This window comes from Tursiops truncatus, chromosome 10 (assembly GCF_011762595.2).
Source record: "Tursiops truncatus isolate mTurTru1 chromosome 10, mTurTru1.mat.Y, whole genome shotgun sequence".
Lineage (NCBI taxonomy): Eukaryota > Metazoa > Chordata > Mammalia > Artiodactyla > Delphinidae > Tursiops > Tursiops truncatus.
Genome location: NC_047043.1, coordinates 50,963,075 through 50,981,072, shown reverse-complemented (window position 1 = coordinate 50,981,072; position 17,998 = coordinate 50,963,075). Strand labels below are relative to the sequence as shown.

At 39.1% G+C, this 17,998-nt stretch overlaps 1 protein-coding gene across 1 annotated transcript in view; it reads left to right on the top strand.

The window, feature by feature from the left end:
• Positions 1 to 17,772, top strand: part of CMTM6 (CKLF like MARVEL transmembrane domain containing 6) — a 52,033-nt gene extending 34,261 nt beyond the window's left edge. The window contains exons 3-4 of the mRNA XM_019946920.3: positions 12,182 to 12,280; positions 14,814 to 17,772. Of these exons, the coding sequence (XP_019802479.2) occupies positions 12,182 to 12,280; positions 14,814 to 14,945 (231 nt within the window). The 3' untranslated portion in view covers positions 14,946 to 17,772. The remainder of the gene's footprint in view (positions 1 to 12,181; positions 12,281 to 14,813) is intronic.
• Positions 17,773 to 17,998: the final 226 nt, after the last annotated feature.

Below are 17,998 nucleotides of genomic sequence, written 5' to 3'. Positions count from 1 at the left end.
CGAGTCTGTTTGTTTAGTAAATAAGTTCATTTGTGTTGTATTTTAGATTCCACATATAAGTGATATCATATGGTATTTGTCTTTCTCTGTCTAACCTACTTCACTTAGATGGACCTAGAGGTCATCATACTATGTTGCTGCAAATGGTGTGATTTCATTTTTTATGGCTGAGTAATATTCCATTGTGTGTATGTATTTGTGTGTGTGTATACACACACACACACATATATACACCACATTTTCTTTATCCAGTCATTTGTTGATGGACATTTAGGTAGTTTCCATGTCTTGGCTTTTGGAAATAGTGCTGCTGTGAATATTGGGGTGCATGTATATTTTTGAATTACAGTTTTGTCTGGGTATATTCCCAGGAGTGGAATTGCTGGATCATATGGTGACTCTATTTTTAGTTTTTTGAGGAGCCTCCATACTGTTTTGCATAGTGGCTATACCAATTTACATTCCCACCAGCAGTGTAAGAGGGTTCCCTTTTTTTCACACCTACTCCAACATTTATTATTTGTAGACTTTTTAATGATGGTTATTTTGACCATTGTGAGGTGGTGTACCTCATTGTAGTTTCGATTTGCGTTTCTCTAATAATTAGCGATGATGAGCATGTTTTCTTGTGCCTATTGGCCATCTGTATATCTTCTTTGCAGAAATGTCTATTTAGGTCTTCTGACCATTTTTTAATTGGGCTTTTTTTGTTATTGAGTTGTTTGAGTTGTTTGTATATTTTGGAAATTAAGCCCTTGTCAGTCGCATCATTTGCAGATATTTTCTCCCAGTCCATAGGTATAGTCTTTTCGTTTTGTTTATGGTTTCCTTTGCTTTACAAAAGCTTATAAGTTTGATTAGGTCCCATATGTTTATTTTTGCTTTTATTTCTATTGCCTTGGGTGACTGGTATGATTGGTACAACTTATGTCAGAGAATGTTTTGTCTATGTTCAAGGAGTTTTATGGTGTCATGTCTCATATTTAAGTGTTTAAGCCATTTTGGATTTATTTTTGTGTATGGTGTGATGGTGTGTTCTAACTTCATTGATTTGCATGTGGCTGTCCAACTTTTCCAATACCACTTGCTAAAGAGAGTGTCTTTTCCCCATTGTATATTCTTGCCTCCTTTGTTGAAGATTAATTGTCCATAGGTGTTTGGGTTTATTTCTGGGCTCTCCACTCTGTTCCATTGATCCACATGTTTTGGGGCCAAAACCATGCTGTTTTTTTAATTTTTAAAAAATTTATTTATTTATTTATTTATGGCTCTTGTTGGGTCTTAACTGCTGCACGCAGGCTTTCTCTGGTTGCTGCAAGCGGGAGCTACTCTTCATTGTGGTGGCTTCTCTTGTTGTGGAGCATGGGCTCTAGGCACGTGGGCTTCAGTAGTTGTGGCACATGGACTCAGTAGTTGTGGCTCATGGGCTCTAGAGCACAGGCTCAGTAGTTGTGGCTTAGTTGCTCCGTGGCATGTGGGATCTTCCCAGACCAGGGCTTGAACCTGTGTCCCCTGCATTGGCAGGCGGACTCTTAACCACTGCACCACCAGGGAAGCCCAACCATGCTGTTTTGATTATTGTAGCTTTGTAGTATTGTCTGACGTCTAGGGGGATTATACCTCCTGCTTTGTTCTTTTTCCTAAGGATTGCTTTGGCAATTCTGGGTCTTTTATGGTTCCATATAAATTTTAGGATTATTTGTCCTAGTTCTGTGAAAAATGTCATGGATAATTTTATAGCGATTGCATTAAATCTGTAGATTGCTTTGGGTAGCATGGCCATTTTAACAGTATTCTCCCAATCCAAGAGCATGGGATATCTTTCCATTTCCTTGAATCCTCTTTAATTTCCTTTATTAATGTTTTATAGTTCTCAGCATGTAAGTGTGTCACTTCCTTAGTCAGGTTTATTCCTAGGGGTTTTTTTGTTGTTGTTGGTAGTGGTGCTATTTTAAAAGGTATTGTTTTTTTACATTCCCTGTCTGATATTTCATTGTTAGTGTAAAGAAACGCAACTGTTTTCTAAATACTAATCTTGTATCCTGCCTACTTTGCTGAATTCATGTATTAGATCTAGTAGTTTTTGTGTGGCGTCCTTAGGGTTTTCTATGTTTAGTATCATGTCATCTACATATAGTGAAAATTTTACCTCTTTCCTTCCAATTTGGATACCTTTTATTTATTTTTCTTGTCTGATTGCTGTGGCTAGGACTTCCCAATACCGTGTTGAATAGAAGTGGTGAGAATGGGCATCCTTATTCCAGATGTTAGCAGGAAGACTTTCAGCTTTTCACTGTTGGGTATTATATTGGCTGTGGGTTTGTCATAAACAGCTTTCATTATGATGAGATATGTTCCTGTATATCCACTTTGGTAAGAGTTTTTATCATGAATGGATGTTGAATTTTGTCAAATGCTTTTTCTCATCTATTGAGATGATCATGTTATTTTTTCTCTTTTTTTTAATTGATTTATTTTATTTATTTTTGGCTATATTATAAAGCCTACTGCACGTGGGCTTTCTCTAGTTGCAGTGAGTGGAGGCTACCCTTAGTTGTGGTGCACGGGCTTCTCATTGTGGTGGCTTCTCTTGTTGTGGAGCACAGGCTCTAGGAGCATGGGCTTCAGTAATTGTAGCATGAGGGCTCAGTAGTTGTGGCTCTTGGGCTCTAGAGCACAGGCCCAGTAGTTGTGTCACATGGGCTTAGTTGCCCTGTGGCATGTGGCATCTTCCCGGACCAGGGCTTGAACCCGTGTCCCCTGCGTTGGCAGGTGGATTCTTAACCACTGCGCCTCCAGGGAAGCCCGACCATGTGGTTTTTGACTTTTGTTAATGTGTATTACATTGATATGCATATGTTGAACCATCCTTGTGAACTTGGGATGAATCCCACTTGGTCATGGTGTATGATCTTTTTTATGTGTTGTTGGATTCAGTTTGCTAATATTTTGTTGATAATTTTTGCCTCTATATTTATCAAAGATATTGGCCTGTAATTTTCTTTCTTGGTGGTATCTTTGTTTGATTTTGGTATCAGAGTGATGGTGTCTTCATAGAATGTCTTTGCGAGTGTTCCCTCGTCTTCAGTCTTTTGGAAGAGTTTGAGAAGAATTGGTAGAAGTTCTTCTTTGTATGTTTGGTAGAATTTGCCTGTGAAGTCATCTGGTCCTGGACTTCTGTTTGTAGGGAGTTTTGGTTTCTTTTTTTTGATCACACCATGCAGCATATGGGATCTTAGTTCCCTGACCAGGGATCAAGCTCTTGCCCCTTGCATTGGAAGCATGGAGTCTTAACCACTGGACAGCCAGGGAAGTCCCTGTAGGGAGTTTTTTTGGTTTGATTTTTTTTTTTTTTTACTATAGATTCTGTTTCACTTCTGGTGATTGGTCTGTTCAAATTATTTCTTCTTGATTCAATTTTGGTGGGCTGTATGTTTCTAGAAAGTTGTCCATTTCTTCTAGATTGTCAAATATGTTGGCATATAATTGTTCACAGTATTCTCTTACGTTTTTTTTTTGTATTTCTGCAGTATCAGTTGTGATTTTTCCCCTTTCATTTCTTATTTTGCTTATTTGGGTCTTGTCTCTTTTCTTCTTGGTGCACCTGGCCAGAGGCTTATCAATTCTGTTTACCCTTTTAAAGAACCAACTCTTGGTTTTATTGATTTTTTTTCCTATTTTTTTAATCTCTATTTTATTTATTTCCTCTCTGATCATTATTATCTCCTTTCTTCTGCTGACTTTAGGTTTTGTTTGTTCTTCTTTTTCTGATTATTTTAGGTGGTGGGTTAAGTTACTTGAGATTTTTCTTGTTTCCTAAAGAAGGCCTGTGTCACTATGAACTTCCTTCTAAGAACTGCTTTTGTTGCATCCCATAGATGTTGTTTATCTTTTTTGGCTGCGCTACATGACTTGTGGGATCTTACTTCCCTGATCAGGGATTGAACCCGGACCCTCAGCAGTGAGAGCATGGAGTCCTAATCACTGGACCACCAGGGAATTTCCCCATAGATTTTGTATGGTTGTGTTTTCATTGTCATTTGCCTCGAGGTATTTTTTAATTTCTTCTTTGATTTCACCATTGACCCATTGGTTATTTTAGGAGCACGTTGTTTAGTCTCCATGTAATTGGTTTTTTTCTTGTTTCTTTTTCTGTTGTTGATTTCTGGTTTCATGCTGTTGTGGTCAGAAATGATGCTTGAAATAATTCCTATACCCTTAAATTTGTTGAGGCTTGTTTTGTGCCCTAGTATGTGGTCAATCCTAGAGAACGTTCCATGTGCGCTTGAAAAGAATATGTATTCTGCTTTTTGGGGGTGTAATGTCCTGAAAATATCAACTAAGTCTGTTCTGTTGTATCACTTAGGATCTCTGTTGCCTTATTGATTTTCTGTGTAGAAGATCTGTCCATTGATGTGAGTGGGGTGTTAAAATCTACTATTACTGTACTCCTGTCAGTTTCTCCCTTTATGTGTGTGTTTGTTTTATGTATTTGGGTGCTCCTATATTGGGTACATACATGTTGACATGTGTAATATCCTCTCCTTGTGTTGATCCTGTTATTATATAGTGTTCTTTATCTTTCTTTATAGCCTTTGTTTTAAAGTCTATTTTGTCTGATAGGAGTATTGCGACCCCCACTTGTCGTTTTTGTTTGCATGAAACATCTTTTTCCAACTCCTCACTCTAAATCTATATGTGGCCTTTGTCCTAAAGTGGGTCTTTTTTGTTTTTTTAATTATTTATTTATTTTTTGGGGCTGTGTTAGGTCTTCGTTGCTGTGCATGGGCTTTCTCTAGTTGCGGCAAGCGGGGGCTACTCTTTGTTGCGGTGCGTGGGCTTCTCATTGCAGTGGCTTCTTTGGTTGCGGAGCACAGGCTCTAGGTACGTGGGCTTCAGTTGTTGTAGCACACAGGCTCAGTAGTTGTGGCTTGCAGGCTCTAGAGTGTAGGCTCAGTAGTTGTGGCACACAGGCTTAGTTGCTTCGCAGCATCTGGGATCTTCCTGGACCAGGGCTCGAACCTGGTCCCCTGCATTGGCAGGTGGATTCTTAACCACTGCACCACCAGGGAAGTCCCTAAAGTTGGTCTCTTGTAGGTAGCATAGTGTATGTAGGCTCGTTTCATCCAGTCTGCCACTCTGTGTCTTTTGATTGGAGCATTTAGTCCATTGACATTTAAAGTAATTATTGATAGATATGTATTTATTGCCATTTTAAACCTTGTTTTCCCGTTGATTTTATATATCTTTTTTGTCCCTTTTTGTTTTTCCTTTTGTGGTTTGAAGACTTTCTTTGGTATTATGCTTATGTTCTCTTCTTTTTGGTGTTTGTGAACCTATTGTGTGTTTTTGATTTGTGGTTGCCCTGTTTTTCAAGTATATTAACCCTTCCCACTTGCTTTAGACTGATAATCATATGGGTTCGAACACATTCTAGGAAATTACATTTTCTTACTCTCCTCCCCCACATTTGATGATTTTGATGTCTTCTTTTACATCTTCATGTTCTTCCTTTTGCTGTTCATTGTGGTTATCATCACTTCCACAGAAATTTTTGATTGTCTTTTTTTAAATCTATATATGAGCTTACTTAAGTGATTTACTTTCTGATTAGGATTTTCTCTTTTCTATAGATTTTTCTTTTCTATTTAGAGAAGACCTTTCAATATTTCCCTTAGGATGGGTTTGGTATTGCTGTATTGTTTTAGTTTTTGCTTGTCTGAGAAATTCTTTATCTCTCCTTCTATTCTAAATGATAATCTTGCTGGGTAGAGTATCCTAGGTTGCAGATTTTTCCCTCTCAGGACTTTGAATGTATCTTGCCACTTCCTTCTGGCCTGCAACATTTCTTTGTTTTTTTTCCATAGGCACCTTTTTTGGGGGGGGGGCGGGGGAGGCTACATTGGGTCTTCGTTGTGGCCTGTGGGATCTTCATTGCGGCATGCAGGATCTTCTTTTGTTGTAGTGTGTGGGCTCTTCGTTGCAGTGCATGGGCTTCTCTCTAGTTGTGGTGTGCGAGTTTTCTCTCTCTAGTTGAGGTGCATGGGCTCAGTAGTTGTGGTGCATAGGCTTAGTTGCCCCACAGCATGTGGGATCTTAGTTCCCCGACCAGGGATCAAACCTGTGTCTCCTGCATTGGAAGGCAGATTCTTTACCATTGGACCACCAGGGAAGTCCCTGGCCTGCAACATTTCTGTAGAGATATATGTCTTGGTGTAGGTCTGTTTGGGTTTATCTTGTTCTGGACTCTCTGTGCTTCCTGTACCGGGATATCTGCTATCTTCTCTAGGTTTGGGAAGTTTTCAGCCATCACATCTTCAATTCCCTTTTCTCTTTCTTCTCCTTCTAGGATCCCAGTTATGCATAGATTGGCATGCTTTGTATTATCCCACAGGTCTCTTATGTTGCTTTCATTTTGTTTTTTCATTTGCCTTTCTGTCTGCTGTTCTGATTGGGTGATTTCCATTATTCTATCTTCCAGGTCACTTGTTCTTCTGCATTATTCGTTCTACTATTCATTGCCTTTAGCTCAACTTTCAGTGAATGAGTTCTCTAATTTTTCTTGGTTCCTTTTTATAGTAATCTGCATTTCTATCAATACTCCTTAACTTCTTCAGTGTTTTCATTATCTCCTTTTTGAACTTGATGTCTGTTAGACTGAAGAGGTCTGATTTGTTTGTTCTTTCAGGGGAATTCTCTTGATCTTTTAATTGGGAATGGTTCCTCTGCTTTTTCATTTTACTTATATTTCTCTTTATGAGTTGAGGACAAACAATTATCTACTGTGGTTTGGAGGGCTGTTTTTATGTGGGGGTGTTCCTGTGTAGCCTTTGTGGGTTTGATATTCTTTGGTGTGAGGGCTGTTTTTAGCTTGGATGCCTGCCACCTCTTTCCTCGGTGTATGCTAGCTGTTATTATCCCCTTGCTAGGTGTGACTGGTGTTGTGGTGACCAGAACCTGCACTGGATATTGAGTGGGGCCTCCTCCTTGCTCTGTGGTTTTCACTGCTCTATCAGAGGCTGGGTTTGTTCCCTAGCTGTTGGAGTAGAAGCCCCCAGATGCATTTCTGAGTGATGGTGCAAGGTAGGTGGGATTGGCGTGCTCCCATTGGGAGAGGAGCCACTGACTATTTCTCTGCTAGATCTGTTCACATGTGAGTGTGCTCACCTGTCACCCGTTGTGCAGGCTCACAAAGTACACTGCTGCTGGCACTGCCCTTGCCCCTGTCTCAACCTTGGGAATGCCATCAGTCAGCCCTGGTGTCCCCCTGGCCTTGTTTTCACAAGGCCACCAACGCAGATCCACTGAAGTCAGGTTCCAGGACTATAGTAGTTGTGCACCTGGACCCGCTATGGGGGCTATAGAGGCAGCTCAGACCCTGGCCCAGCCCAGTCCCCACATGCATGTGCCCACAAAGCCCACAGCTGCTAAGGCCAGATCTGTCCAAGCCATGGGAGGACCCGTTGTCCCTCGGATGTCCTGCAGGTGTTGAACTTACACGGCTGGCAGTGGAGGTGTAAGTCTGAGGCTTGCACAGCTGCAGGGAGAGATTTCAGCCCTACCTCCTAAGTCTCGTGGCCGCTGGGGTCCAGCTGTGGTTTCAGCTCTGCCTCTGTGTGTGGGCAACCCACTGGCGTTTGCTCCCGGAGCCCGCCGAGGCAGCGGCTGGTTCGCCGGAGCCTGTCAAGGCAGGAGCCCCCAAGGCGGTGGCTGGGGTGCGCTCGCCTGGAGCCTGCCAAGGTGGGGGCTGGCACGTGAGAAAGAGGCTGCTATGGCGGCCTCCATTGCCTCCTCATACGCCACTTAACGATGGCGCTTCACTTCTGTGACGGGCCTGGGCTTCTTCCGCAAACATCCCCAGTTGCGACCACACCACATTCCAGCCCCTTCAGGCTGTTTCCACACAGCCAACAGCAGCCCTCTCCCTGTTCTGTCCTCTAAACGCTGAGTTTCAGTACCCAGCCCCTTCCCCTACCAGCAGATGTGCATCTCAGGCTGGAATGCGCAGGGCGGTGGCACGGCTGTCTGTGCAGGTCTCTGTTTGTTCTGCCTGCCACAGACCTGAAGCTCCCTTTCTGTCCTGGTTGATCTCCCTGCCAGTGAGGGGGTATCCCACGGTGTGGGAACCTTTCCTTTTTCCAGCTCCCTCCCATGGCCGCAGATCCCGTCCTGCTTTCCCTTTTTTTTTTTCCCTTTCGTCCTACCTGGTCACATGGAGATTTTTCTGGTCCTTTCAGGTGTTTGAGGTCTTCTGCTGGTGTTCAGTAGGTGTTCTGTGGGAACTGTTCCATTTGTAGGGGTATTTTTGGTGTATTTGTGGGAGGATGTGAGTTCCACATCCTTCTACTCTGCTGTCTTGACTGGAGCTCCTATCCCCTTCTTTTAATTCTTTAAGCATGAAATATTGCCATTTGCAGTAATATGTTAGTTACTGGACCTAGAGAATATTAAACTTAGTGAAGTAAGTCAGAGAAAGACAAATACTATATGATATCACTTATATGTGGAATCTTAAAAAAGAATCTGTATACAAAACAGAAACAGACTTAACAGACATAGAAAACAAACTTATGGTTACCAAAGTGGAGAGGGAAGGGAGGAGGGGACAAATTAGGGTTGTGGGATTAACAGATACAAACTACTATACATAAAATAGATAAGCAAAAAGGAATTACTGTGTAGCACAGGGAACAATATTCAATATCTTGTAATAACCTATAATGAATATAATCTGAAAAAATATAACTGAATCACTTTGCTGTACACCTGAAGCTAACACAATATTGTAAATCAACTGTACTTTAATAAAAAATACATATATATATAATGATTCTTTTAAGTTTGAAAAATTAAAAAACAAAAAGTTGATACCAAACAGCTAAAAAAATAACTTTGAAAAACAGGTAGAGTCTGAATCAAATCCATTAAGCCTTTGATGAACACATACGTGCAGTTCTTGGTATGGCCAATATATGACAGTTCCCGTTATCTTACCCGATAATAGCTGCTGTCAGTGTTTACTGTGTGCCAGGCACTTTATGTGCTGTGATTTAGAATCTTCACACCTCAGTGCTCCATTTTTCTGTTGAAGAAACTTAGGTTGAGAGTGGTTAAGTAACTTGTCCAAAGTTACACAGTGAGGGTGAAAATAAACAGATTTGAACCCAGGAAAGTTCTCACACTCTGCAGTCTATCATGTGGCCTAGGCAGAATGCTGCTAGAACCACTGCCCTAGTAACTTTAGATGCTATCGTGGCAAATATCGTCACCACAAGAGTCTTTGTATAGCAATGACAACAGAACCCATTTGTTTTATGAAATACGTATTAAGAAGAGGATGCAGGGAATATCTTAGAATTTTTGTTAATTATATTTTTAATCTTTGAAAAGTCCTTTTTACAGATTAGTATGTGATAAGATTTGAACAAGGGAAAAATTCACTAGCATCTGAGCTGGTTGATTTGTAGCTTGAATGTGTAAATTTATATTTTAAACATTAAAGATTGAAAATATTTTTTTCATTTCTTATCTCAACAGCAAATAGCACTACTGTCCATAAAAATATTTTTAGAAATGTTTATAGTTTTTTAGTGCTGCATCTGTAGTGTTTAAGAACATTGATCTTTTTGACAAGAAACAATATAATATTTTCCAGTTTAGTATAATGGTCAAACTAAGCAAAATGTAAAGCACTTATTACATCAAACTTGAGCATTTAAAAAGTTATTTTAGAGTAAATACTAATTTTAAAATACTGAGGAGGGCTTCCCTGGTGGCACAGTGGTTGAGAGTCCGCCTGCTGATGCAGGGGACACGGGTTCGTGCCCCAGTCTGGGAAGATCCCACATGCCACTGAGCGGCTGGGCCCGTGAGCCATGGCTGCTGAGCCTGCGCGTCCGGAGCCTGTGCTCCGCAACGCGAGAGGCCACAACAGTGAGAGGCCCGCATACCGCAAAAAAAAACAAAAACAAAAAAATACTGGGGAAAAAAAGAAAAATTAGTCATTTCATCCTAAAATAGCTTTTGTAAATATTTTACTGTATGCCTTTTGGGTCTTATAGAAAGTTTTAAACATAGTTGTAATTGTAGAGTATGTATGTTCTACTTTTCACCTAACATCGTAAGGAAGTCATGTTTGTTTGAATGGTTTAAAAATTACTTTTACTGTCTGCTTATTAATATACTTAAATTAAAAAAATCTTTATGTAAGGAGTTTTCTGTTTTAGAGAAAATGTTTTGAGTGTGTGGTGGTGGTAGTGTCTAGGGAGGAACAGTAATCTTTTTGGAAAGAGAATCTTTTCTATCCCATGCTCTTGCGGGTCCCATTGTATCAAGAATAACAATAGCCAATGTTTATGGAACATTTATTGTGTTTCTGGCACTGATCTGAGCACTTTCCATGGATTAACTCTAATCTATAGAATCACCTATGAATACGATATTGTTACTACTCTCATTTTGCAGATGAAGAAACAAAGGCACACAGACATTAGGTAACTAATTCAATCATGTAGCTAAGAAGTAATATTACTGGAATGTGAACTCAGGTAGTCTCGCTCTAGAACCCATGTTTATTGAATACTACATTGTTCTGTCTCAAAATGATTGTCTTGTTTTAATACCTCCTTGAGTGTACTCCAAATATTAGTAAATAGAGTTTTATATTTGTATGTAAGAGATTTAAATAATATTCATTTCAAAGGAATAGAAAAAAAGAGAAAGTGCTGCAGAAAAACACCTCTTTTAGAAGCAAAGAGGAAATCTCTGAAATTTCTTATAAGTGTTAAGTGAACTAACAAAATAGTTAATTCTGTTTTGGGTAGTTTTACTGATAGTAGGTTTAGTGGAGGTTGCATTTAAGAAAACTCAAAAAATATCAAACTTAAAACACTTTGGAGTGGCTATCATTTTTCCCATTTCTCCTCTGAATCAAGTATGTATATGTCAAGCTCTGTTTTCACTTGGCATTTGAGAGCGAGCCTCATGAGTTGATGCCTGAGAGAACACTTGGAAACGATGAAGAATTCCATTGCTGTAAGCTGCACTATGATGAGATGTGGATGCTTTTATGTAGTAGATAATCTCATCATACAAGCTCATGTTTGATTACCCACTTGGCACAATTGAAAAACAACATGCTATTCCAAGAAAGCCTAAGTGTCTTTAGTTAATGATGGGTGATCCTTTTGAGTCTCTCTTTTCCAAAGTGCTTTAAAAGCACTGAAGTACTCTCAGAGAGGCCATCCTAGCATGGATTATGTTGAAAGGGAAGAAAAATACTGTTCTTTGCTGGAAGTAATGTGGGATTTAATAAATCCTTTGGCTTTGATCTTAATATGTCCTAGAAAGGGGACTTCCCTGGTGGTCCAGTGGCTAAGACTCCGTGTTCCCAATGCAGGGGACCTGGGTTCGATCCCTGGTCAGGGAACTAGATCCCACATGCCACAACTAAAGATCCTGCACGCAGCAACGAAGTCCCCACGTGCTGCAACTAAGACCCAGCGCAGCTAAATAAATAAATGAATATTTTTTAAAAATTAATACATCCTAGAGAAAAAGATAAGCACACACATGCATGACCTTTGGGGAACTGTTTTTATTTTATTTCATTTTTATTTATTTGTAATAGAATATAATTGATTTTACAATATTGTATTAGTTTCAGGTGAACAACGTAGCAATTCAATATTTTTATAGATTATACTCCATTTAAAGTTCATTAGCAAATAACGGCTAGATTTTCCTGTGCTGTACAATATATCCTTGTTGCTTATTTATTTTATACATGATAGTTGGTACTTCTTAATCCCCTTCCCCTATCTTGCCCCTCCCCTTTCCCTTTCCCCACTGGTCACCACTAGTTTATTCTCTGTGTCTGTGGGTCTTTGTTACTCATTTGTTTACTTTTTAGATTCCACAAATAAGTAATAATGGAGAACTATTTTTATTAAAACATTATCTTGTGATGTACTCTCTGAATATGCCCTGTCCAGAGTGTGCATAGTGTTCCTTTACAGGGTATTTATCAAATACCAGGCTTATTGAAAAGTTAGAAGTTGAAGTATGTAAGTTTGAGTCAAGAAAAAAAGTCACTGAAGTTTTTTAAAAGTTAAAAATTAAAACATTTGTTTTCAGCCACCCTAACCATGCTGTATTCCTTATGTTTTATGTGTATGTATAGGATTTTTATATTACTGTGGGAACAGGATTGGTGTTTTTGGTGGCATCCATCTTATTCGCTTTGACACATGACAGTACCCCGGCTGAACTTGCTGCAATTGTAAGTACCTTTTATCTTCGCTTATTTTTATTTGCTTAGAAATATGGAATTTGGAAAGTACTTGACAGGTTATACAATAAGGGAGAGTGGTTTGTCTTTTAACTTATTTTTTAGTGTAATTTGATTAGAGGCCTAAAAGCAAATAAATATGATAGCCTTAAAAACCTAGAACCTGTCTTTAGAATTTGAGTTTTGTTAACAAAAATCCATTGAAGCCACATATGAACTTTATTGCTAATGGAAGTGGTAAAATTGACTTGATTATCTTATATTTCTCCCCTTTTTGGTTCAACAGAAACACACCTACATATCACATGCTGTTTTAGGTGTAGAGAATAGACAGGAGAAATGACCCCAAAGTTCAGCCTAGTATAAGAGATAGATAAGTAAATGTTTTTATCTGAAATCCTTGAGGGACCAAATGTTTTTTAGAATTCAGAATATTCTGCACTTTAGAAAGGTAATACTGTGCATATACTGTATTACACACCTTCAGAGGGCCTGGGCAGCACCTTGTAATCCAACATATTAATTTTTCTGAAGCATCTGAATATTCACAGTTAAAGAGATAGATAAAGACTGTAAAGAGTTTTACCTTGTGTCAATTTTCAGCCAAGTAAATCATGAAACTTCGAGTTTTTGTTGCTTTTTGGACTTCAGAATTGCAAATCAAGGATCATGGACTTAATTGGTGCCGGTGCTGTGAACGTGAACAACTAACAACTGGTTAACAAGTCCTCTTACTAGTCAGCTGATTTCCAATTAATGCTTTGTTCATAAGAAAATTGAAGTTGTAATTAATTGAACTGTCGGCTAATAGATCATTAAAACTGCTTTTTATGATAGAACAACTCAAAAGGAGTTCAGAGAATTAGATGGCTATAACGTATCTACCTATTTATGTGAACACGGTTTCTTAGTACTTACATGTATAAAAACAAAACAATAAAATTAATGCCGAACCTTGATGCATTCTAGCAATAAGTAATATTTAGTCATGGATACATGAACCAGTTGAAGAGAAAAAAAGCCTTATGATTAATTTGTTTGTAATCATATTTTTGTTGCAGAAGAGTATGATAGGGTGAATCAGTAAAATACTTTCTAGTATAAAAATGTATTGCTGTAAAATCCTGTGGAGGAAGTAAAATAAAGTTGAGGAAATGTTGAGTTCGTGGGGGGAAAGAAAGCATGTCCTAAAATTACCAGCTATTAAAAAAAAGCTTATTTATGTGTTTTAATTAGGTGGTATGTCAGAATGTTACAGTATTCAGATTTCATTAGATATATTTAAGAGTGACTGGTGGTTTAAAAGCTCAGTATTTATAATCTGCTGGAAATTAACCTTTTGCAACTATTTAAATTATGAAAGTTATACAGACTGAAATGGGTGAGGAGTCCATTTTTTTAAAAATTGTGATGTGAGCAGAAGAGCTAGAAGATCATTTGGGTTATATGCATAGAGGGTCCTGTACGGACCAGAGCTTTCTAAGGTGGTCAGAGATGTCTTCGTAGACAAGATGACATCTGATCTGCCTTTAAAGTGTCAAATAAATTTGCCAGTCAAATAAGGGGACAGATGCCATCAAGCCAAAATACAGACTCCAGAGTGGAGAAGGGACTTGGGTTTCGAGGGGTGGAATTGATAATTACATTTTGGTTGGATGTGTTGGGGACATCCAGGTGAATTAATGAATAGGGAGCTCCGTTTGCTTTACAGTGAAATGAGGCAGAATAGAGGGATGGGGTGTGAAGGGCAAGAGACTGCAGCAAATGACAACAAAATGTTAAACTTCATGGAGCTGGAGCCTTAGAATTGGGACTTTAGCCGTAACCTACATCGATTTTCTCTTTTTACAGAGCACTTCTTTGGCCCCCTTCCTTAAGGGTTTTTCTAGTGAAGAAGCTAAATTTGCACCATGGGCTTCTGTCTCTTGACAGAATTCTCAGAATGTTTGATTAGATGTTAGAAGAGTATAATGAGGAAGTGATTTAAGGAAGAGGTAGTAGGTAGTGGCGTCATGTTGCTGTGTCATTACAGTGTGACAGTGAGCTGGAAAATATTTTTTAGGTAATTGAACCATTTAACCTAAAAGTATCTTCAAAATAGAATTTCTGTTTTGATACAAATAACCTTTTCCATTTTTACCTAGGCGTGGCTGCCTGCTCTTCTCATCTGTCAGTCTAAACCATTGCTAACAATCCAGTGTTTTGTGTCATGTTATAGGATTTTGTTTTTCATCTATTAACCTTAGCTTCATAGATTGGCACCTCACACATACACACACACACAAGACAGGACATTAATATATTGTGACCTTGACTAATGGCCATTATTCTGGAATTCTTTTTTTGTAACTTCTTTCCATTTTTTGATCTTAAAAGATTTTTAACCACTGATGTTAAGAATGATGTGTATAAGATAAATTGATGAATTGTCTTGCTTGTATAAAACACGATCAGAGCCAAGTAGGAAATGTGAGAGTATATTGCAGCATTCCTCATATAATCTTTGCCCCTTTTCCCTCCTCAGGTGTTTGGATTTCTAGCAAGTTTTGTGTTCCTGTCTGACTTTTTCCTTATGGTCTATGAAAAACGTAAGGAGCCCCAGCCAAGAAAACCTGAGGCTACTGTTAATGAACCACTTAATGCTCAGGGACTCTAGGGAACAGGTGTTACGTTGCCACTGCGTGGTGCCTGAGCCCTGGCAGAAGCTCTTGTAGAGTCTGTCATTATTAAACCACTTCTTTTGGAGCGCAAGGCAGAAAGGCAGTTTGATCAGTATTGATTGGACTGTGTGTCAGTCACCACAAATTGGGCCAGAGGGCTTTTTGTTTTAAAAAATATATGTATATTTTTTGGTAACAGTTGAAACTTCTGTCAGATGAAGTTTTGTTTGGAGGTGAGGGCAATCGTTTGTTTAAATCACATAGCTCAACTGATGATAAATTATTCTGTCATTGTTACTAGGCTTAGCTTTCAAATTATGCTTTATAGCTGTATAAGCAGCATGATTAAGTTTATCCATTTAGAAATGGTTTCATTTTTAAATTAACTTGCTTAACTATAACTTTGCTTTTCGATGACTTGATAAAATTTAATGTATATTTAAGAGATCAATATTTTAAATGTTGGTCTAGGTTTTTTTCCTTAAAATGTAAAACCCAGTCTTTACTGTATCTCACTCAGACTTAAAATTATACTGTAACATTTTAGGATAATAATAATTGACTCTTTCTGAGACCTTTTATAGCCTAATAGAAAATGTATGGGAGATGTTGATATTTTACATGTTACAAAAGCAATAGCATCAGTAACCCCATGTTCATACTGTACTTTGCTTGTCAATATCTTGTAAAAAAAAGATCTTTATATAGAAAGATAGAAAAATGGAAGAAACTGCTATCATGACTAAGGACCAAAGAAAGATAAGATACACTTTTGCACAATGCAGTGAAAGTAGTTATAAAAGTAGGCCTCAACCACTTCCAGATGCCTGAAGAGATGAGTTCATACTAGAAGACAGAAAATGGTTTGCTCCCTTTTGCCATATGATTATTTCTACTGAAGTTAATACAGCTCTGCAGGTTCTGTTCAGTGTTTTCTTTGGAGCCAATCTTCTTTTAAAACCCCGATCTTTGATTTTTGATTTGAGAGCCTCCCTCTTCTGTCTCCTTATAAGAATGGTCCATGTACTACTTCATCAGGCATAGCTGGGCCTCTGGCTCTGGCTTCCTTGATGGCAGATTCTCCGGAATCTTGGGCCCTTTTAATTGCATAGAGTATAGAGCAGGATCTTTAGGGTTCTTGTTCCCACATAGGCATTGCTCTGGTTTCTCTTCAAAGGAGACCTTCTTTTTCTTTTTTTTTTTTTTGCGGTACACGGGCCTCTCACTGTTGTGGCCTCTCCCGCTGCAGAGCACAGGCTCCGGACGCGCAGGCTCAGCAGCCATGGCTCACGGGTCCCGCCACTCCATGGCATGTGGGATCCTCCCAGACCAGGGCACGAACCCGTGTCCCCTGCACCGGCAGGCGGACTCTCAACCACTGTGCCACCAGGGAAGCCCAGGAGACCTTCTTAAGAAAGTGAATATCCAGAGATTCCTGCCCAGTTTAATACTGCTGATGGTGTAAGGGAGTAGTCAAACCATTCTCAGAAGACACTTCATACCCAGTTCTGATAATTTGGAAGAACTGTCTGTTGCTGGCAGTCTGTCTTAGAGCCAGCCAGCCAGGGCACTTTGAGCAAGACCTTTCTTAAAGTGGGTCCTTTTTTTTTTTTTTTTTTTAAAACGGGACCTTTCTGACCAAGTGGTTCACAGACTAGACCTTTCTTGTCCTCCTGGTAGATTTTTTTGACTCAAGACTGTAGGGCTCAGGCAATGAGCCCATGCATCAGATCCTTCAGTACTTTGGTGAAAGTCTCCTGGGCTAGTCGGTTTTCTGTCTGAAAGAGTGGAATCATGTTTCCAGTGAGACAGTTTAATGACCTCATCCTTTTTAAATTTCTCATCTGCCAATTGTGTGTTGTAGATGGTTTTCAGACGCAGATGGCCGGACACAGCTTCTGCTCTTACTGACTTAGAACCTTATCCATTTGTATCAGAGCTTGGATGCTAGTGCTAGTGGTGATGTCACCACTACCTGCTTGGGAGATAATGAAACCAATCTTGGATGCTGTTTTTACTAGGTGTGCTGTCTGAGAGAGGAGAAATAGCCTGGGTCTTGGGTTCAAAGATAAGCAGCTTATGATAGGCAGGTTCTCAAATTTCACATCCAGCTATACCGTTGTCCTTTTAAGTATCATCTGTACCCAGCTGGGATTCAGAGCAGACCATCTGGGCTACCTCAGGGTCCCCAGTCATGCACTGGGCTCAGTTGAGTTTGATGGAATGTCCTCTGCTGGCCTCACATCCACAGCATGTTGGCGTGGAACTTAAGCTCTGCTTGTTCTGAGGTTTCACTTCCATTTGTTTCATTGGCGCAGAATGGACCTCTTAGCTGGCCACCAAAAGGTAATATCTTCACTGGTATTTTGGGTCACTCTAGAACCTTTCTTCACATTGTTTTTTACAGGACCCATGACTGATTAGCCTACGTCTTCTATTGTAGAAGGAGTTAGGAGTAAAAAGGTCTTTGTGGTAAATAAAAATTTCAAGGTGAACTTGAAACCAAAGATACTGTTACTTACAGAAAAGGGCACACTCAGTAAATTAAAATGTAAAATAATTTTTTATTAACATTTATGGTAAATTTATATTTACACAAATTGTTTAGAAAGAATGGTTCTTAAAAATGATAAGGGAAATGCACATAGAGTACAAAAATTTTATAATTGCTATACTTCTGTTTGGGGACTGGGAAATGTATTTTTTACATTGTTTATAGCCAATCATTTTTGTATTTAATAATTTTAAATCCTGAGTCTTTTATATCTCTCTGTGTCAAATTTTGTAGTCTTCTTTTTAAATAAACCCACTTTATTGTTCACACCTTTGCAGTTGTTTGTTTAATTATTATAAAAACATGGTGTTTAAATGAAAGCTTTCTCCAGAGTTCTAGGAGTTGGCTCTACAACCTTGGTAAGAATACTGGACTTTGGATCTGCTTGGGCGTGGGGCATGGGTAGAAAAGAAACACGTCCAACTCCTACCCATGGGCTGACCCTCTTCTTGGAAAGTTGGAATACACATTGAAACAACGTTTTTAGGGAGCCCT